The sequence below is a fragment of the Cottoperca gobio genome, chromosome 6, assembly GCF_900634415.1.
Source record: "Cottoperca gobio chromosome 6, fCotGob3.1, whole genome shotgun sequence".
Lineage (NCBI taxonomy): Eukaryota > Metazoa > Chordata > Actinopteri > Perciformes > Bovichtidae > Cottoperca > Cottoperca gobio.
The window spans coordinates 20,805,860-20,827,038 of NC_041360.1; the positions used below are offsets into that span (position 1 = coordinate 20,805,860).

The 21,179-nt window shown below is 42.5% G+C and overlaps 1 protein-coding gene across 2 annotated transcripts in view; it reads right to left on the reverse strand.

Moving 5' to 3' along the window:
* Positions 1-20,356, reverse strand: part of nell2a (neural EGFL like 2a) — a 67,452-nt gene extending 47,096 nt beyond the window's left edge. For both annotated transcript variants that reach the window (XM_029434733.1, XM_029434732.1), the window contains exons 1-10: positions 19,991-20,356; positions 19,590-19,718; positions 11,404-11,554; positions 9,884-10,057; positions 8,890-8,986; positions 6,450-6,522; positions 5,437-5,519; positions 4,940-5,068; positions 2,810-2,912; positions 484-575 (exon numbers count right to left, since the gene is read on the reverse strand). In XM_029434733.1, the coding sequence (XP_029290593.1) occupies positions 484-575; positions 2,810-2,912; positions 4,940-5,068; positions 5,437-5,519; positions 6,450-6,522; positions 8,890-8,986; positions 9,884-10,057; positions 11,404-11,554; positions 19,590-19,718; positions 19,991-20,042 (1,083 nt within the window). In that variant the 5' untranslated portion in view covers positions 20,043-20,356. The remainder of the gene's footprint in view (positions 1-483; positions 576-2,809; positions 2,913-4,939; positions 5,069-5,436; positions 5,520-6,449; positions 6,523-8,889; positions 8,987-9,883; positions 10,058-11,403; positions 11,555-19,589; positions 19,719-19,990) is intronic.
* Positions 20,357-21,179: the final 823 nt, after the last annotated feature.

Consider the following 21,179-nt stretch of genomic DNA (forward strand, 5'->3'; position numbering starts at 1 on the left):
CAAATAACTCTGAAATAATTGGGAAATGAATAGGATTTGGGACCACTGTGGTATCGGATGATTGGTACTGAAGAATGGCTGTGGCATCCTAGGATTGACAGGTGCACTGCTCTGGCCCACAAATATAAACTTAATTAGAAGGATTTGGCCAATTTCTTTGCATCACAAAGGAAACGCTGACAAGCCAGATCAATGAAATGGTGGACAATCTTGCATGCTGGCTCATTGAGGTTTGATTTATCCTCACAGGTTGGGCCAAGCTATCTGTGGAATGAGCATTTAGTGAGCTGTCATGCACGGCTACATGGAAATGACTAGAGTTGAAGTGCTTGGTTACATGAGTTATTGTGGAGTCTCTTCCTGCAGAGGATTGATAAAAATCATTTTGAATGAAAGTGTGTTTTTTAAATGTTTCTCGGTGTGTGTGTGTGTGTGTGTGTGTGTGTGTGTGTGTGTGTGTGTGTGTGTGTTGACATGACTTACCCTGCATTCAAACAGCAGGCACCTGCCAGAGGAATCACGCACAGCCTTCTGATCCCCCTCCACCATCTCTCTTCCACCAAACAAGCAGACAGCTGTTAATAGACACAGAAACATCATCAGCATACACACAAATAAACACACAAACACATCAAAAATAAGCATACACCTAAAGCACATTGCTCCCTTGAAAACACATGTCATGAATATCATATACAACATAATAAGCTGTATTTCTGTTGTGTTTTAATGTATGTGAATGCAATGCATGACATAACCCATCCAAAGAGCTTTGTGACGAAATGCATTTTGTTGTAAGATGTTGATGATTTTATATATTATGTGAGAAAAATCTTAGTTTAATTATTGGTTTGCATGGTTTTCATTAGAATAGATTATTCTCTTTTATATATTAAATGTCAAAGAAATATGTGAGGCAATTTTAAAAAAGATATTACCTGATGCATTACCTAATTATTCTATTCATAATCAAGTATCACTGTCTCAAACTATTCCATAAGCAACTCTTCATCATATAAATGACATTTTATCCCACCACCCCCCTCAAATATATTCTTATTTAGGTCAAACCCACACTTGGTGGTGCAGATGAACACTGGCGGAACACCAAGAGTCTTATCTAACAGCACTGTTTTACATGTATGATACAATCTGTCCTGTTTTTTAGTGCTTAGGTCAATTAAGGAAAACACCAAAGCAAGCATATCAAACCCAATTAAGCAACTAAGGAAGTGATGAAATAGTGAACATGTAAAGCGAGAGAAAGCGCTCCTTACTGCAAACTCTGAGGAGAATCCGTTTCATATCATTCTAGGGGCGGGAGGGGTGCAAAAATAATCGCACGGACAGAAAGTCTGTGTTTGATGAGCAGTTGGGGTCAGACTAATTCAGACTGATATGAGGAGGAGGAATGATTGACACCGCAGGTCGGGCCCTATCACAAAGCGGTGTATCATGAAAGCGAAGGACTTCTGAAACAGCCATTCGACGTTCTACTTGACAGACCGTCAAAAAAAAAAAAGAAACAGACTCAGAACTCCTCCCTGCAAGGTCTTGTGCTGCCAGATAAGGCTTTAATTTGGAGAGCGAATCATGTCTTTGTAGTGGGGAAACTTGCGGCACTCTTCTCTCCAAAGCCGGAGCATGCGTAATTAGCTGTGTGTTTGTCTACCTCGTTGAGATAAGTGAGCACAGGGGTGTTGAGTTTAAGGAGATTACCAGCTACGTGTTTATTTTTGCGTAACACGGCAGCAGATTCGGAGTCATACTTTAAAATCCCTGTGTTGCGGGCTACGACGACCCATGGGTCAGTGGAGATGATGCCAAGGCAAGCTGATTAGAATCCAAGACTAATGGTTTCTTGCTGATAAAGACTTAAATCTTGTCTACTATTTGCTTTACAAGGGAAGCAGGAGAGCAGCAGTGTGTGGGAGTGTGTGGTGAGAAAGTTCTCAAGTGAAGTCAGCTTGCACAAGATGTGCGGTGAGATCTACAAAGACATATTATACATATGTAAAGCATTATTCATATGGTCTGTAACCTTCTATAAGTCAGGTGAGAACACTCTTAATTAATACTGAATTAAGCTTAATAATATGTCACATTTCTTTAAGTTTCATTAGGGTTAATACCAGAAGAATGATGGGGTGAGAAAAGCTAATATCCTCTGAAATACATTTTTATTGAAAGGGGAATTGAATATGAGATGCAGAGTGTTGCGGTGAGGAGGCTAATAAGAGTTCATTGCTGAACTCAGAGTCTTGTGTGGGGGGGGGGGGGGGGGGGGGAAACAGACCCTCTATGTAGATATGTGATGAAACAGAATTATTTATCCAGCAAGAACATATCAGTGCTCAAAAGCTTAAAAATGGACATTTAAGAAGACACAATCGCCAGTTAGAGTGAGCTTCATTTCAGTCATTTAACGTTTCTATCGTCTTCACTTTTCTCACAGCTTGAACTCGCCTGCCATAAATAGGAACTACTTTACATCACATGTAGCAATCCCAGATTTACTGGCTCGTGACTGTGTGACTGCTGGCCATCTGTGTTTTGAAGCCAGCTAGTGAATAATTGATTGGTCCATGTATATGCAAAAGGCTGGACTCATCTGAAGAGGCATGTTAGGGAGGTAGCTTAGCAACACAGCAGAGCCCTGGTCAATTGTCAGGCAGCCCTTGTGGAGGCGTAATGTGTGCTCTACATCTAGTGGTGGCGGAGGTTGTTTTGCTGTTGTGTGTTAGTGCTCAATTGTGTCCATGATTGTATGAGTGTAGGAGGGTGACGAGGTTAAGGGCACTCCACTCACGCTGGCACTCCTTGCAGCAGGCAGCCTTCACGTAGGCAGGCGCTGTGCCCGCCGGGCACTGAGGGGGAGGGCAGGAGATGGCCTCACATTGCACTGTGCCATTCTGGTGAAGAGAGAGAAACACAACACGTTGTTTAAAGGGTGACTACTATAGGCCGACGGATGGTGGATTCTTCAGGCTGATTGTGGAAGATATTACATCACTATCGAGGAAAGAAATCTGATGATACTTCTGCAGATACGCTTTTTTCCACAGACAAAAAATAATAGGATCCATTAAAACTGGTAATTATAGAATTGAGATATTATTGTACTGTCATAATAACTGAGACATTTTACAAATGGAAATAAACATCTGTCTCGTCTGTCACAATGAAAAAGAGACGCCGTCGCTAAACATAACTGCAATTTATTTTCTTTCTTTTTTCAGCCTTTACATTTCTGCATCAAATCAAATGTATTTATATATCACAAATTATACATTTGTCTCAGTGTGCTTTACAGACTGTACAGGATACGACACCCTCTGTCCTTAGACCCTCGCATCGCACAAGGAAAAACTTCCTAAAAGAAACCCCATAATTAAAGGGAGAACAATGTAGAAACCTCAGGGAGAGCAACTGAGGAGGGATCCCTCTCCCAGGACGGACAGACGTGCAATAGATGTCGCGTCAGCATAACAAATGCTGGTGTGACCAGGCCTCTTACTTATCCCCTTCCCGTTGCATTTTGTAAATATGCCGGAATAAATGATAGCCCCAAACCTGCTCATAACCTTCTGTGCAGCAGATTTCCACAGCAACCTGTAAATCTAATATATTTTAATGCTTTCTCCTTTTCTCCGGCTGTGCCTGTAATTAACATTGCTTCCACGGATGAAAGCTCTGTGACAGCAACATCTATGAACCTGATCCACATAATTGATAACATCTTATTGTATGACCTTTGAATTTCAAAGGTCACAGCTAATTGCCACACATAAGGTAAGGAACATATCCCCTCTAATTCCTTAATCGCAGCCCAGGAATGGCAACACACCGTTCCTGGCGGATGAAGCGATTTCATTGGTTGAGTGGGCAGAACAAATCCCTGATGATAATTATCATCTGTCAGGAGCAATTAGGTGCGGTGCACTGAGAGATATGTGATTTCCTATTTTTTTGCATGTTGGGAAGTGGTGCGCGAAGGCATCTCATTGGCTGGTTGGAGGAGTTCAGTAGCAGCCAAGGAGTTTCACGTTCCAAAGCTGAGTAGACTGACAGGGGGTGAAATCTGTTTGCTGATGTGGTACAAGCCCCAGATCTCCAATCGCTTCTAATTCTCTTTTTGGCAATTATTCACACTTTATGTAGCGCAAAGTAGACCCTTGAGAGAATTGAGCATTACTAAGCACTATTGTTGATGCATCTAATCCTGAGTACTGTGGAGGTTTTCAATACAGTATCTTTTCTCTGGTAACTGGGGCAAAGCGCCTTTAATACAAGGAAATAATGAGAATACAAGCTGTCGACAATGGGGCCCCTGCACTCTGCACTTCCACCCTACCAAAGCACACCCACACACACACCCCCACCTTCACACACTTGATGAACAGGGGAGCGAAACAAAGGCCAAGACCAAGAATGGGAGCAACTTACGTGTCAATGTGGACACAAATATACACACATGTGAACACACAGAAGTGATGTGTGCAGAAAAACACAAAACAACACGCATTGTTGCAGACATGATAAAAAATGCATGTCCTCCATTTCTCTCAGGCACGCACGCTCGCACACACAGACACACATAAACAAACACACACACACACACATTTCTATGACACGCTCATATGCCTGTAAACATGTATGTATGCGTGCAACAGCCACACAATCACATAGACTATGACAAGCACATCATTCCAGATTCAGTATGTACACACACACACACACACACACACACACACACACACACACACACACACACACACACACACACACACACACACACACTTAATTAATTATAATTGAATGCCCTCTCTTGCTCTTTATTGCTCTAACATACACACACAGACACACACACACACACACACACACACACACACACATACACACACAGACACACCCACACACACACAAAGAGAAGCCCCACCGTGCATGTGCAGTTCTTGCAGCCATCTGTCCAGCCCTCGTCCTCCCTGTAGACGACCCCCTTGACGCTGCAGGTTCTCTCACAATAGCAGCCATCGAGCCCATTCATCTTCTCCTCCGCCCTGGACAGCTGCTCACACCACCCACCCCCAAAAAAACAAAAGGCAAGAAGGAGAGAAGATGAGAGTCAGCCTCGTTGGGTTCACGTGTAGAAAGCGGAGCTTCAAAAGCAAACCAATGGCATTACAAAAGAAAGTCATTAGACACCATTAACCCCATTTACACACACAGTGTCTGCATGAGAACAGAAAGGTCTTCAACAATAGCCAACATCTAATGTGAAGACCGCCTGTTGCAATGAATGTTAATGATAGCAGCACATTGACAAGTGGCTATGTTATGCCATAGCACAATTTGCAATTTGAACTGTTTAATTAAAATGGCAATTACTGTTCTTTTTAATTTTAAATTGACAACATGTATATCACATTACGTTACCTTGCTGGATGTTTTAGCAAGGATATCCTGCAGCTCCATGATTTTCTGCACAAGTCCGTGGAAATCATTGCAGGTCGGGCATGCTGAGACACAAGAGAAAATGCAGCATACTGTAATTTAGTACACGTAATACAATTACCTGCAGTAATGGTCATTTGTGATAATTGTAAAATAAGACAGAGAAAAAGTGGGCACATAATTCTTTTAAGAAATTGTGATAAAATAAATGTGTTATTTTTATTAATTTACTTACTAACTTACATATAGCAGCAGCAGCAGCAGCAGCAGCAGCAGCAGCAGCAGCGCACTGCAATATCTCTCTTCCCTTTCTATTATTGGAAACATATTCTGAGCTGTCCTATGTGCAAGAAGACCTCATTTACTGTAAACCGCAGTAAGCAGTGTCCTGTGGCAATTTTGGGATGCGTGGGGACATAAAATCTGTGTGAAAATCATTTTAAACCATGAGATGTTTGAGTGTCTCCACTGTTGGCAGGAGATGCAGTGTGTCTGCAACAAACTGGAAACACAACTGGATAGTTAGCATTGAGCTACAACAGCCACCGTGGTGGGACGGACAAAGAATAGTGTCAGTCTCACCGATTACCACATCCCACATGTCATGCTGAACTGAGATTGATTTTGATAATACACTTGTTTTAGTTCATATGCATTTCTTAAATGTGTGGGATGGGTTTCTTATACAGCCAGTGATCAGACAATCTTCAGGTTTGCATTTTGTCTAAGTAATAGTACAAAGAAAAAACTGACTGTGGGAATTCTCCTTCTTACTGATTGATTGGCGATTTACAAAACATTTTATTAATTTAAGTTTTATCGAGGGAGAAATTGTTTCTCATTGCTAAGCTGTTTTAAAGCTCTTTTACTCCCGTGAGTATTTCAAGAATTTAAATTAAAAAAAAGAAATCAGTGTAAGAAATAGTTTAAATGAAATGAAATCAAACACTCATTGAAATGCTTCTTTAATGCATTAAGCACGAGGCTGCACTCACTTCTGTTCAGATCGGGACACTGTGAGATGTAACCCTGTGGCATCACGAGGATCTCCACGTCCTGCATCACTCCCTGCAAACGCAGACGCAGTCCAAACATTTCAATCAAGGAGCACAACGCCTCACAGAAACCACACAGGTAATACAAAGGAGTGGAAGCATGTTAATGTGTAGTAAGTGGAAGAGGACTGTCAGGGGCAGTGGTGGTCTAAGTGTGCTTGTGGTACAGTTATAACATTGAACCAAAGTGTACGCAGAACATGCATACACAAATCCCATACCCATGTTTACGAGAGCCTTGGTAACTGCTGCAGTCATAAAAGTGAGCGTAATGAAACAGCAGTAAATCAGAGAGTGAGTGCAAATGTACTTTTCAATCGGGGGAGTGAGAGACGGAGAAGTTAGCTGTGAGATAGCATGCCTCCTCGGTTGTCGCTCGGATGAATCATCTCATAACCGGACACTAACAGGAAGTTAAGTGACCAAATGGCGTGGGTGTTTCAGTAGGGAGATGGAATTGTTTTGTTTTTTTGTCACTCAAATCTCCTCTGATAAGCATAAACAGGAGATACAGATTCAATTTGATTCATAACACCCAATTGATAGCCTTTCATCCTGTGGCCGAAACACAGACACACACACACATACACATAAGCACACGAATATTCTGTCGCCATGGTAACCTGGGCCATTTCATTCCTTGAGTGCATTTATTTCCCTTACAGAAGTGGAGCGGTGCAACTTAGGAGAAATTGTTTTTTAAATTGTCTTGCCACTTCAATTTACAGACCATAAATTTAAAATCCTGCGGAAATGATTTGCTGATTTTTCACGGCAACGCGCTGAAACGGAAGCAGATTGGGGTTTGTGTCTGTCAAACGTGTAATGAAAGCACAAGACTATACATTTGATGCTGCAGCCGTCGCACACGTTTTCCATCATGCGTCTACAGTTAGCGTCGTCTGTACTGCGATTAATACTGCGATATTACAACCTATGCTTATTGGACAGTATGTAGTTTAATTTTATTATAATATGATATTTTTGTAATGTGTTTTCATTTCCCCTGTGTCTTTAAGCAGAGCCTTTGTTATAATGCACCACTAGCCAAACAACCAGTTGGTAGACGTTGCACCTTATGGCAATTGAAAAACATTTTGAACTCTGCAAAGCGATTCCTCTGTGTCGGTAGCAATCTGTGGGACGTCGATAGTTTTCCCATCTGTACCGGAAATACATTTGTGAAAAACAACAAGTGGCAGAGATGCAGAAACATACACTTTCTACAAAATGCAAACAATAAGGAGAAGATGTATCCTACAGAATCCAATCTGGGAAATCAAATCTGATTTGCACGTTGTTTCTTGTTGCATTTGGGATCGCCTGAATTTAAAGTAAATCATTTTTAGCCTTTCAATTTAGGACGTAGAACAATTTGTTACATCAGCAAACAATCGACTACAAATGACACACCACTGATGAAATTCCAAAAATTGTGTCAGCAGATAAGTAAGATAAAATAGATTTTGCTCTCTTACGATGTGTGTGGACTGTAAAGCAGATATTTATTGAGCTGTGAGGTTGAGGTGCAAATACGCTCATTCTGATTCTGAAGTCTTTACTATTTCAGTTTGGGATGTGGTTTTCTCGTCTTCAGCTGACACCCACGTACAGACACTGACTGTTGGTGTGTGTGAGCGCATGTGTACTAATGAAGCAGTGTGTTTTAAAGGAGACGTGTCTTCCTAGCAACTAATCAAGGCTTCAGAGAGCGGTGGAGGAGAGATGCTGCTACGTGACGAGATTAGTGAGTGACCTCCAAGGCTTCTTTCATCTACCAATTAACACGGCGGAAATTCAACAGCCAGGACACAATGTGTAAAACATTACACACACACACACACACACACACGGGTACACACATAAACATCACCAAAACCATCAAACACAGAGGTGGCCACCAGCAGAATGATTAAAGTAGTTATAGTTGCAGGTAAGCTGACATTTTGCCCCAACATGTCTCCCCAGGTGGTACATGTTAGAGTGCAGTTCAGTCTGGGAAGAGGGAATATATGTTCCCCCTGCCTGATTCTATACACTAAGCTTGGTGAGCATAGTCCAGAGGCTATTTAATGATTTCTCCTAAATCAGCATTGTGAGGGTTGCTGGGATAATTGCACTGGGCTTAGCTGTAGACTAAGAAAAAGGGAACAAACAATGACTAAAAAATGTTTTTAAATGTAAAACCTTGAGAAATACATGCAATTAAATCCAACAGTGACAATAAATAAAGCCAAGAAAGACAAACAAAGAGGGAGAAGATGATACGGTGTAAACCAAGATCGAGTGTAGGGGCAGCAAACCGAGATGCGTTACTGAATGACGGATCAGGACAGGCCTCAACATTCATACTCTGAAAGGGAAGTACACAGGCGCTAACCTTGAAGAAGCCATGAGCCGCGTTTCTCTGTCCGAGCCAGAAGGAAGCATCCTCAGGTATGTCCATGTAAGGGGCTTCCACGACCCGCTCATAGATCCTGCAAAACAAATTCAGAATGGTTGATGGCTTTCAACAGTGATTTTTTTTATAACCTATTTTCAGCTATTTAAATCAACAATGTCCCCCCCCCTGCACTGCAGGTCCTGCCCTGTTAAATCCTTCTTTTAACTCCTTCCCTGAGGAGGGTATAGATAGCCACATGCTTTCCTTGAGACACATGGTGTTGCCGTCTGCTCCATTTATTGTGCCAGGGAGGATCTTCACACACAAACAGTAACACCTTTTTCATACAGCAGATGCACGTATGATGCCGGTCAACTCAAGGTGTGTGTGACCTGCATTGAACCCATTCACCTGAGACAGCTATGTGTCACAGTCAGCAGAGAGTCCAAGGTGGTGCAGTTGTTAAACCATAGAATTACATTTAATTACACTGTATGCAACTGTATAAATCAAAATCTAATCAATCTAAAGACTGTTTTGACCACTATGTGGATTATTCTGATCACAGACACTTGGAATTAAAATACTTTGAACAAAAAAACAGAGATGCTACGTGAGTCCCTGATGTAGAAACCTGTATAACTCACTGCGTGGAACTCACTGTAATCATTTTTGTGTAAGGTATAGTAACACAAGGGTCGGTTTTCGCTAGTGGAGACGGTACATTTTATAATGATAGTGACAAAAAAACGTAATTTAATGTGAATCGATCACGTCATGGCCGATACCAAATCCGCTTAATAAGGTCAGTATCGAGGCTGATACTAATCTGCTATATCGGATTGAGGCATCCCTAATTTAAATTTAGCTTTGGAAAGACAGCAGCAAATGAACTGGATCGTTATGCATCAGTATTCTCCCAGACTACAACACATTTATCTCATATTTATTGTCACATCTAATACACATATTCGTCCCCCCGGCATCCTACCTGTTGCAGTCGATGTGTAGTATGACATGAGAGGCACTGACGGCCACAGAGACCTTGTGCCACTGGTCATCAGCCAGGCTGTAAGGGAACACCTCAGTGTGGGGTTGTTGGCCTTTGGTACGGTAGTGAAGACGCACCTCACTGCGCTGGCCGCTGCTCTCCAGCTCCAGGAACCTGCAGAATCAAAGTGCCAACAACCTGCTACTAGTAACAGCCAAACAATGACGGTTCTCTGAGAATTTACATCCCCTGGCACTGTACAGTATGTCTTAAAAGTCTCATTTCTGGAACTGAATCCTTACACAAAAAACCTGAATGCATCACAGAAGTGTGTAAGCTCGGGGGCCTCCTTCTCTGCACAGTGCTGAGAGATACACGTCATTCATTTACAAGCAGGGCACTCGCATCCCCTCAGATTTGCAACACCATTTAGAATTTAATCACATCACCAGTCAAGCATAATGGTACTATATTGCTGTTAAGTGCAAAATCAGCAACACACAACAATAGCCCACGTAGCGGTTCAACTCTTTACATTGGCGTATTAGTATTCTAGCAGAATCCCGTTCTCCACACCACTGAGATTCACACGGCATAGTGACACTAATGGAAAGAGCTGCCGATACACACTCATCGCCCCCTGCCTTTAAACACAGACTTATTTAAAGTCATTTGCCGGGAACATTAATCAAAAGAAAAATAGACACTCATGCAAGTGTAGCAAAGGAATTGATTTATCTGCAAACCAAATCTAATAGATTTACTCTCCCCCAACCATGCATGCACATTCATCCCCGGCCCCATAAATGCACTGGATAACACTTCTGACACTGAATTAGACGTTGCTATGTTTCTAAATGAAACCATGCAGTGCTGCTTTGTTGCATGTGAATGGCTGGGAAAGCTAATCAGCAGCGGGGAAAGTCATTAACATCCCTGCAAGCTCTCTGCTCAGGACTGACTTTAATGTACAAACTGTTCAATCAACGCATTATGTGGATTCAGATTGCCGTTCTGATCATCCAATGGCTCAGCTACCACAAACTAATGGAAAACATTAGCATGCTAACTGCAGATAGTGTCTCATCAGTTTTTGATCCACAATTCCAGGCTCAATGTTTGGATCGTTGATGGACTGTGAATAATACGTTGGCATACAGGGTGATTTGCTCTGTTTACTCGACTGGCGTGTAAAACATCTAAATGTTCATCAAATACAAATATTCAGGTTTCAATCAACACATTACAGACTGCTGAGAAGACAAAAACAGAGAGTGGGACTAAATTTAGAATGCAACTTGCAATTATGGTTGATCAGTGGGGCTTTATAAACAGCTTTATTGTTCTCCATGTGACATGGTTCTGTCTCACGCTGCTAAAATATGCATCTCAAATTAAGTTATACATGTTTTCAAAATGTATTTTAATACGGATTTAAATGGCATGGAGTACACTTTTCTATGTATTATAGAACATATTACTTCAACCATATTATAATGTGAAACGTGAACTGATCATACCTGTGCTCAGAGTGGTGGATAGAGAGGATGACCCCAGAGTTGAGGTGATCTTGTTTGAGGGTCGCCAGCACAGTAAACTCATTCTTGCCTCTCAGCTTCTGGACCATTTGCTCCGAGACTTCAACAGGAGCTATGACTTCCCTGGCAGAGCCTAGAATGAAGACAGAAATATCAGATATTATGTAAATGGATAAATGATAAATGTTTGCATTTACGATTTGCCTCTCAGTCACCAAAGAAAGCGAGCTAGCATGCAAGGTGCTGCCCTGACCATCTGAAGCAATTTGGGGTTCGACGTGTGGATAGGTTTGGTCGCTATTATTTTTCTACTATAATTTCTATTATTCACACCATTAGGAGCCCGTTCCTAATGGGGATGGTCGTGACATCTGAAATTAGGGAAACAAGGAAACAGGAAATGACAGGACTAGAGACCATTTGGATGGGATTCCACAGGCGATAGGCTGTGAATATTTAATCTATTCATAAACTCTTGAAAAATGAGAATTCATAAATGAAAGATGAAAGACTAAACCCACTGAAGGCAGCTAAGCCAAACACAATAAAGCTTCTTAAATCATATCATTTAGTTATGCAGGTTGGTTGACCGTTTTGATCTCAAAACTGTTGTGTCAAAAGGTCAATCAAGAGTTCTTGAAATAATGATGAGGATGATGCCAAATTAAGGCATTAGCAAAACTAGTGAGTCACTTTGAAGCTTAAATGGATTTTAAGATCAGGTCTAGCATCCACTTGCTAAAATCATTAGATAACAACTTAATGCTACCAGTTATTGTGCCAAACATATGTTAACTTGCATCAGCTCTCCCAAAAATTGGACAAACGGATCTAACACTTTCTCCATGGCTTGGTGTAGGACTAGAGATATGAAGCTGAGGATCTAGGGAGAAGAAGAGAAAGGCTGATGGCGATGGTGTGTATGGGAGGGCATTTTTCTGTGTAGTTAGCTCTTAAGCTTCTGTTTGCACCAGTGTGCCCCCTTCCTCCTCTCCAACTCTACACAGATGTCTATGCTACTTTAATGGAAGCATCAATAAATGATGACGTTTCTCAGAAGCAATCACATCAAAGAGTTCACTTCCAGCTACGGGATGCATGCAAGATGCCCTGGCACACTTAAGCGCTCCAGGAAGCTAGCATGGCAGCTTTCCCTCAGTGTATTAACATTACTTCCAGTTGGTGGGTAAGTAACCAATTAACACAATGCAATACAAAACAACAAGCAATGTCATGACAACCGGCACTCACAGTGTGCTCATCGCTTGTATAGGATACCATGACAGCATGTTGAAAAGGGGAGCATGTTGTCATACTTCTACAGGATTTACCATGCTAGAATTAGCCTTTTCCTGATGGAGGCTTTTAAGCCCATCAGGGACATATTTTTAGTAATTTCTCTCTAAACAAAAATGGTCACTAGATGTGACGCTCACCAGAGGAGATGCACAAAGCACGTCTTCATGCATTTTGCATTGCCAGCGGAGTATCATTCCAGTGTCATTGGCTTAAGTGGGACAGATGGTCCAATGACGGCAACAGGAGTTCTGCCTTGCAATAATCTGCTGCCATCAACAGATCCCACTTAATAGCCAAATCCGAATGACCACTGTTGACAATGATCTCAAAAACGAAAGGACATTTCGGTTTTTGGTTTTGATCCAAATTACTGAAATGTAATCAAAGCTACAGTTGGCTTTTATTTAAGGGGTTTTTTGTGTTTGTAAAAACAAATGCTCTAAGCAATTTACCACTTTTAAAGCAAAGATGAGCTCAAGCCTAAACAGGATTTACAATATCTATGACTATATGCACTGGTCAGTCTGTGTTGAACAGAGAGCTCACTGATATCTCAATCATGAGTGAAATTAGCGCGGTGGGAGCAGGTGTCAGGGCGAGGTCCATACTGAGAGGAGGCTGATGAGGCAGGGGGATGGTGAGGCCCCATGAACCTCTATCACTGGGCTGCTCCCAACTTGGCGGCCAAGACCCTTTGATCTATGAGTGGATGACTCCCATTACCCGTCTTCATACTTCGAGCGGAATGGGGTTGTTTCAAATGGGCCTTTGGGGGATTGGAGGGTGGAGTCATCTCCTCATTTAGATGGAGGGAGGAGATTGGTATGTGTAGAGTTGCCCGTACGAAAAGCATGATCATCTACAACACTCTTGACAGGCACTTGAACGAAGATGAAAACAGCGGAAACATCTCTGCAATCCTAGAAACATACATGAAAAAGCAGTAGAGGAGTTTGTGCTGTGATGAGAGGGCCAGCTTTCCCTTCTGCCAAATAAATGCGGCCCTACTGTGGCGGCCTTTGGTCGATTATCTATTGGCAGGCGCCTGGATGGGGCAGCCACCTGCTCCTAACTATCACTCTGATGTGAGATACTGACACAAAATAGCTTGGAAATGATGATTCAGCGCATAAAATTCCAATCAGCACATTTTTCAGCACAATAACACAGCTCTTGTCATCTATCCTGGCTGTTTACAAGCTATGATTGTGAGAAAACTGTTTTTTTTTTTAAACATACAGAGTTTTATCAGCTGACTAGAGATCTCCAAAAGCCTCAGGCTCAGTTGCATCCCCAGGAAGCGTAGCTTTCGGCTACGGCCTATTCTTATCTCCTGGGTACATTGTACTTAAATGGTTACACTCAGGACACAATTTCCATCCCTCAGCTTCATTTCTAATCTTAAACTGTCTAATGTGGTCTTATTTTGTCTGACCCCTTGTACCCACACAGCTGTAATCCCCTCACACTCCCATCACTTCATTCTCATGGATGCATATTGGCAGCACTGCACCAATCACTTGCACACACATTTAGCATTTAGAACAGATGCCTTGCAGCACAGCTTGAGAGTCCAGATACACCCGGCTTTGCCACAATCCCTTTCTCACACACTGCTTTCACTTTGACCTGTATTTACAAAAAAAGTTTTTGTACTAGAAAAAAAGGTAAAGTTTCCCCTTTTTCTTCTCAACAAAAAGAACATATTCTGAAGGACAGACGGAAGTATATTTTTATGTTCATTTCATGTTTGGTTTCTAATCTAATTATTTCCCAAAGGAAATTATGACTAAAAACAGTAACACTGATATTAGATAAGAAGATCATAGACACTTTTGTATGTGAATAATGAGGACTTTCATTCTTTGGTCTCCAGTGGATTGCCAGAACAAAATAACACCTCCTACGTTTTATCAACAACTCTTCAACAACATTTTGCAAATAAGCCATCTCTCGACCAGTTAAGAGTAAGTGAGCCATGAGATGCATTAAACACAACCGGCCAAGAGGGCACTGAATGAACACAGTGATCCAATCAGCAGAGGAAGGAACACAATAGGATAAACCAAGTAAAAGTGCACTATTTTCTTAGTGGATAATGTTTTGTGTTTAAAAAATGACAGAGCGTATTTCAAACAACACATTTTATCTTCCGGCCTGAGTGCAGAGAAGGATATGTGTGGGAGGTTTAGGCAAGAGAATATCTCTCCAGAGGGATTAGAGTAATGATAAACTCTCCACCGGCAGCAAACTCTAAACCCTTCATTACTGTCAAAACACGGGAAAACACATGCACATACACTAACAGGTATGGACAGCAACATGGACAGATATACACAGACACTGTAACGCACACATTCTGTGTAGCAGACAGCTCCAAACAAACACCGAGTCAATACAAAGAAAGACAAGGGGCAACAAAGATATGCAGAAACATGGGCTAACAAGAAGATGGATGCACGCACACACACACACACACACACACACACACACACACACACACACACGCAGACCCCGGAAAGATAGTTCTTATAGCTCCTGAATATTCTACCACGTTCAGTCAATCTGCATTGGGCGGAACATCTCCCCGCACTGTGTCTCCACTCTTCTGGAACAAAAACTAAACCGAGCCAAGGGCACCTCCAGGACTGCTTTGGCCAGCAATTTCTACCCAATTCTCAGATCACCTCCCCAGTGACCGCCTGTCTGACATTCACACATACGCCGAGCTAATGACAGCCTTACAGCCACCCAACTGTATAAATGCCATGGGCGGAAAGAAATATGTCTCCCTCCATGGTCACCAGTGTTCCTGTGTGGGAGCGTAGGATCAGGCTGGCATCAGAAAGCAGCAAGCAAAGCAGACTTTGACCACAGGGAGTTGGGGATAATGTCAGTCAACAGTTTGGAAAGGTTGAGTAACTTTTTGGGAAACGCATCATAATAAACTGCAAGAACGACAGCATGTATCGAAGGAAGTGGGTAACTGGTTCATCTAGTCCAGGGGTCTTCAACGTTTTTCAGGTCAAGGACCCCCAAACTGGAGGCATGAAGAGGTCCGTGTGACCCTTCTCCTTTCCTCCACTCTGTCTCTGACTGTAGGTGTGTGTGTGTCGCCGCCCTTCGTGAAGTACAGCGGAGGACAAAAATTGTAATAAAAAAAATATACTTACATTTATTGATTTATTTTTAAATTGATTTATCTACAAACAATTGTGCGACCCCCCTGCAGTACCTCCGCGGACCCCCTAGGGGTCGCGGACCCCCTGTTGAAGACCTATGATCTAGTCTAATCTAGTCTTAATTAATGTAAATGACCCCTACCTAATCTTTTCTAACTAGATCTAGTTACAAAACTGGCAGCTACGAAACTTGTTGTGGGTTCCTCCAGGCGGAGTCGGGTCTAACAACATCATTAAGTTGCATCATGGGAAGTGGTTCCAGCTGTTTTTGGATCTTGTCTCATAGTCAGAATATCCTTTGCTGCAATAATTTTGGCCACTTTATTTTCTCTCTTGCAAGTCATCGAATTTTATAGTTGTTCGATATCAAATCACTTAAAACTCTATCTAAATCTAAATCTTACAAGTCTTTTAATATTTTTAAGGTCAGGCCATTTGTGCCCATTTGACCCCATTAGCAGAGTTTTTATTCATGCATGTATTTATTTGCATGATATGTTATTGCATTACATTATTATCTGTTTCTTTCTATTGGGGGAGTTTTACAGTGTATTTAAAGTGCATTGTGCATCAGAAACTACAATGAGACAAATGATAAAATATACTAAACAGAAGCTGATTCATTTACCAGTGGTGGCTCTTATCCAAAGAACCTTGCAGCAAAAGGAGAGCGTAGAAGTTAAGCATGAATGCTACACTAACCTCTTTTGTCAGTGTTAATTACTTTATTGATTCCTGTAGGTAAATTCTCATTCTGCTTTCTTGTCCTTCCTTTCTCTGTGGAGTTTGCTACAAAACGGCTCCCTAGGCCTGAACCTGTACATTTCAGCAGAGTGTTACAGAAGCTGCTTTCTGATATAGACGCCTGAATCTTGTCTCTACGAGGCCAAACTGCCCTCCCACACATTACATTACATCCTTCATATAGCCCAATACTCCAGTGTATCGTATAGTCAACGGCAGCTGGAAAGTGTAGCCCGTACATGTGTTACACACACACAATCATGCAGGATAACAAACTCACATGCACACATAGTCTCCCCTGTCTTCCTCCCTCCTTCACACACACACACACATCGTGTTGCTGTAATATAAATGAGTCTCTTCCATGCCGTTACACTTCAGTGTCGCTGCAGTCAGGGACATAATCACCACAACATACACAGAAACACCTCACTGGCAGTGTTCAAACAGTCTGAGCAAGACGATGCTTCTGACAGGGTTCACTTACACACACACCGATACAATTAGAGGGGAATCTTGCTCTGCAGCTGAGAGGATGCTTCTAGAAATTGTGTTGTTTGCACTTAGAATGAGTTTGGTCCATTCGCTTGTATCCAGAGAGGGAGAGAGGGTTAGTGTATGTGTGTTGGGGGAAGGGAGAGCTTCTGGGTGTGGCCCCTGTGCCTATTTAAACAGAGACTGATAGATATCTGGATGTCTAGTTATTAAAAACTGTGGGGGAATTACTAATGATGTGGCGTGGCTGAGTATCAACTGGCACCAGGACACAAGAGGGGCTTTTCTGCCTCTCTAGTATGCCCGTCCCTGAGGTCCACCTCTCCTAATGCCATGCAATGTAGCGCTGACAGCTACCTTCAAAAGCATCAGCAGGGGTGCGCTAAACAGCAATGCCCCCCCCCACTGTTCACTGCTATCCTCTTTTTTTTTAGACACAAAAAAACATACTGTGGCAGACAGAGATACAAAGATATAGTCAAAAAAAACCCACAACTGCTTAACCACGCAAATGCACATTTGTATACTGTGAATTACACTGTCCCTCTGCTTCTTCTCTTTCAGCAGCTACCCCTCCTCCTGCCTCCACCCAGCACCCAGAGATAACAGCCTTCCCTTCGGGCAGGCAGGCAGGCAGTGGAGGGGACAGCCATGGATGTGTTCTGCCTGCTATCTAATGAGCGTCGGAATGTCACCGTAGGGCTGTCTGCTGGTCCCAGCCAGCCAAGCATCCATACATGTGGAATCAGCACAGTCTATCAAACAGCTGGCAGACAGCTCTGCTCCCCGCTTCTCTTCTCTCCTTTCATTCTCGTTATTTTTCTATCTCAGCTTCTTTCTCTCTATCTGTGTCTTTCTGCATCTCTACAGTATGTCTATTTCTGAACACAAACAAACAGAGGCCCAGGTCTGCTTTGCCGGTACGCCTCTCCCAGCCTCCCCCTCACCCAACATCATTGCCTTAACATAGACATCCCAAATGAAGGATGGAGGCAAGCTCTGCCATAAATAACGCGACGCCTTCTCCGCCCGGGTTACTGGATGTACTTAGCAAAGATAATGCAGGGAAATAAGAGAGCGTAATGACGGAGAGGTGCCAGTCGTGGAACAGTCATGTTTTTCATTTTGTGACAAAAGCTGTGGGAGCTTCTTTCTATAACTCTCTTTGTTTCTCTCATTCTCTCGCTCTCTCTCTCTCTCGCTCTCTCCAATTCTTCCTTGTAGTCTCCCTCCCTCCCTCTCGCTACCTGCCTGTGTAGAGCACTTCTGAGTGTTGTCTACACAGAGGACATCAAATGGCCTGCCTTCACAGAGTTGCTGGAGTTGCTGCTCCATGCAGAAGTGCTGCTGTCTCAGCAGCTGTGCGGGGAGATTAAAAGATATCAGGAAGGAGGAGGGGAGAGGAAAAATGTCGACAAATGATTGTGGTGTTTCTCTGTCCCAAAACAACATTGTCACTTCGGTGCATTATGTGATCCGTGTTGATATCCTCCTTGTGAAGATTTGAATGTTGCAACATCTTTGGTTTTGCCACTGATCTGGGGAGCCAAAAGCAATTTCCCCTGTTGCTACTTTTGGCTGGGTTATGATAGACATCTCCATCCCTGTGATGCGGCTGTTAACGGTCTCATTTGGATTGTAATGAGAGTCTGACATCAAATGACAGAGATGTAACAGTGGCAAAACAGCGCATAAAAAAGTCAAGCACGAACGGAGCTTTGACAACTCCATTTTGCACAGTGCCATTCACTAAATGCTATCGATAACATATTTAGCCTACACTACTTCCGTACAACTGACAACAGGGACATCTGACTCACTCTGCTCCCCATTCATATTTTGGTTACATAGAAAGTACTTAGACTGCTTTAACACTCCAGAAGATCACCATTGGATAAATTCTAGCGAGGGGCCCATTCACTCACTTTATACATCTCTGTGAACGCAGGGTTTTGTCCCTGCCTAATCTGATTATGCTAAATCTGTCCATGATTCTTTGCATGATTCGCCCATCTCTCCCCCTCTGCTCGCCCTGCTCACCCCACGTTTTCATGAAGACCTAACATTGCCTATTGTTCAGGCAGGTGGCAGTCTGAGGGCCCCCAAGCTAAGTCCCGTTATAGAAGAAAACTGCAAATCCATGGCATGCTGCTGCTGACAGTCTCAACACCGTTGTGCTATGGACAGTAATAATCAAGAGCTACAGTATTAGCAGATTATCTGAGATTTCACATCAGGCACTAAAGGAGCTCATCTGTGGTTTAAGGGGCTGCATCCTGTTAGTCTTACAAGTTGTTTAAACAAAATATAAAAAAAGACAGCAGTGTTGGTAATTACTTTTCATCAGAAGCAGTTTGGGCAGATTTGCTTCCCATGCAGAGCACTTCATCTGGACACATGTTATCTTCCATCTATGGACAATAATACAAGGAGTGTGTGTTACTGTACCTTGGAAGTGGAAAGCTCTAGACTCGCTGTGGAAGCCCTGGACCTGAGTAACTCCATCAAAGCCTTCTCCAAGCGTTAGTTCATCAAACACGCTGATGCGCAGGGCCGGGTCCACCCCAAAACCTACAACTAATTTGAAAACACAGATAACAAGATTGTTATTGTTATTGGTAGGCAAGGACACCTGTGATGCTATAATAAAAAAATCCCCTGCTAGTGTCCGAGATGTGAGGTTACTGTGTTGTGTACACGCTGCTTGATCAAGTAGGTCTGATTATTTCTGAGAAGCATATGGCAAATTATTCAAAACAACCCATACATTCATTATCTGTATCTTATCTTATCGGCTACATGTTGCAAGAGAAGGTTACTGTACAATCAGTGGCAGCCCTGTGTCCTACCTGAGGAGGTGCAAAATATGCCGAGAATCAGAAATAGCTGTAATAATCCCATGGTGAATGTATAAAAAAAAATTAGTCCATGTTTTGTCCACTTCCGAGAGACAGTGTTGTTCAATCACATGCGAACGATGTATCACCCTCGCGCAGAAGGCTATTACCAATCCCAAATGCTGAGCGGAGGCATCATCACAACTTTAGATGCCCAGTGATGCAAAATGCTAATCCGGATAGGAGAAAAAACTGTAACAGTGTACAAATTATTCCATGTAACGTAAGGTCTGCTCCATCAGCACCATCCGCGGCACAGGTGGGTAACAGAGGGATGCACAAAACGAGTTGCCGCTGCCTCACCAGCTGAACAGACGCTCCTACAGCAGCGTGAATGAGCGCTGCGGCCGCTGAAGGAGGAGTGGAGAGAGAAGAGGGGGAGGGAGGGAGGGGGGGGAACCTGTCGAGGAGTGAGAGAGAGAGGAAAAGAGAAAGAGGGACAATGAAGCCCCCTTGTGGCCTGAGGTGAGAAAACCCTTGATGAATCCAAAATAGACTACCCGTGTTGCAACTACGTCTGTTGTGAAGAGAAGAACATGTCTACAGTGCTCCGAAAGCATAAGTAAAATACATATTTCAATTCCAGATAATGCTGAAAGTGTGCAATGCATTGCAGCACAGCAGGACATGCAAACGTGTGCCGTTTGTATGCAGGAAAAACATACAGTATAATCCAACATGTATGAATAATTAAGTTTCCAATAATGAAAGATGAAACATATTTACCTGGGTTTAAATTAAGTAGTTATTTCTATATACTTCCTGTGGAAATTAACAATTACTAATAATAAGGAGGACACAAACTTAACAACTTAAAATAACTGTTTCTATTTCCCTATGGTTCGCACCAAAGTACAGAGATATTCCAGTAACACTTCAATCATTTATTAAGAAACATGGGACCTAAAAGATAAATAAAGCTTTAGCATAATTGTATTATATTTAGAGCAACGGAAAACTTTGTTTGAAGTTTGAATCCATGACTACAAAGTTACATTCAGACATGTTATAGACAAGGCAGAGGTTATGAAGGCACCGCAGGAGAGGTGTTATTAATAACATTATGTGCGGCTGCATACCATGTAGGTTCACCAGCTTCAAGGCCTGCCGGCTCGTTGGCATGGCTAACTGGGATTCTTAC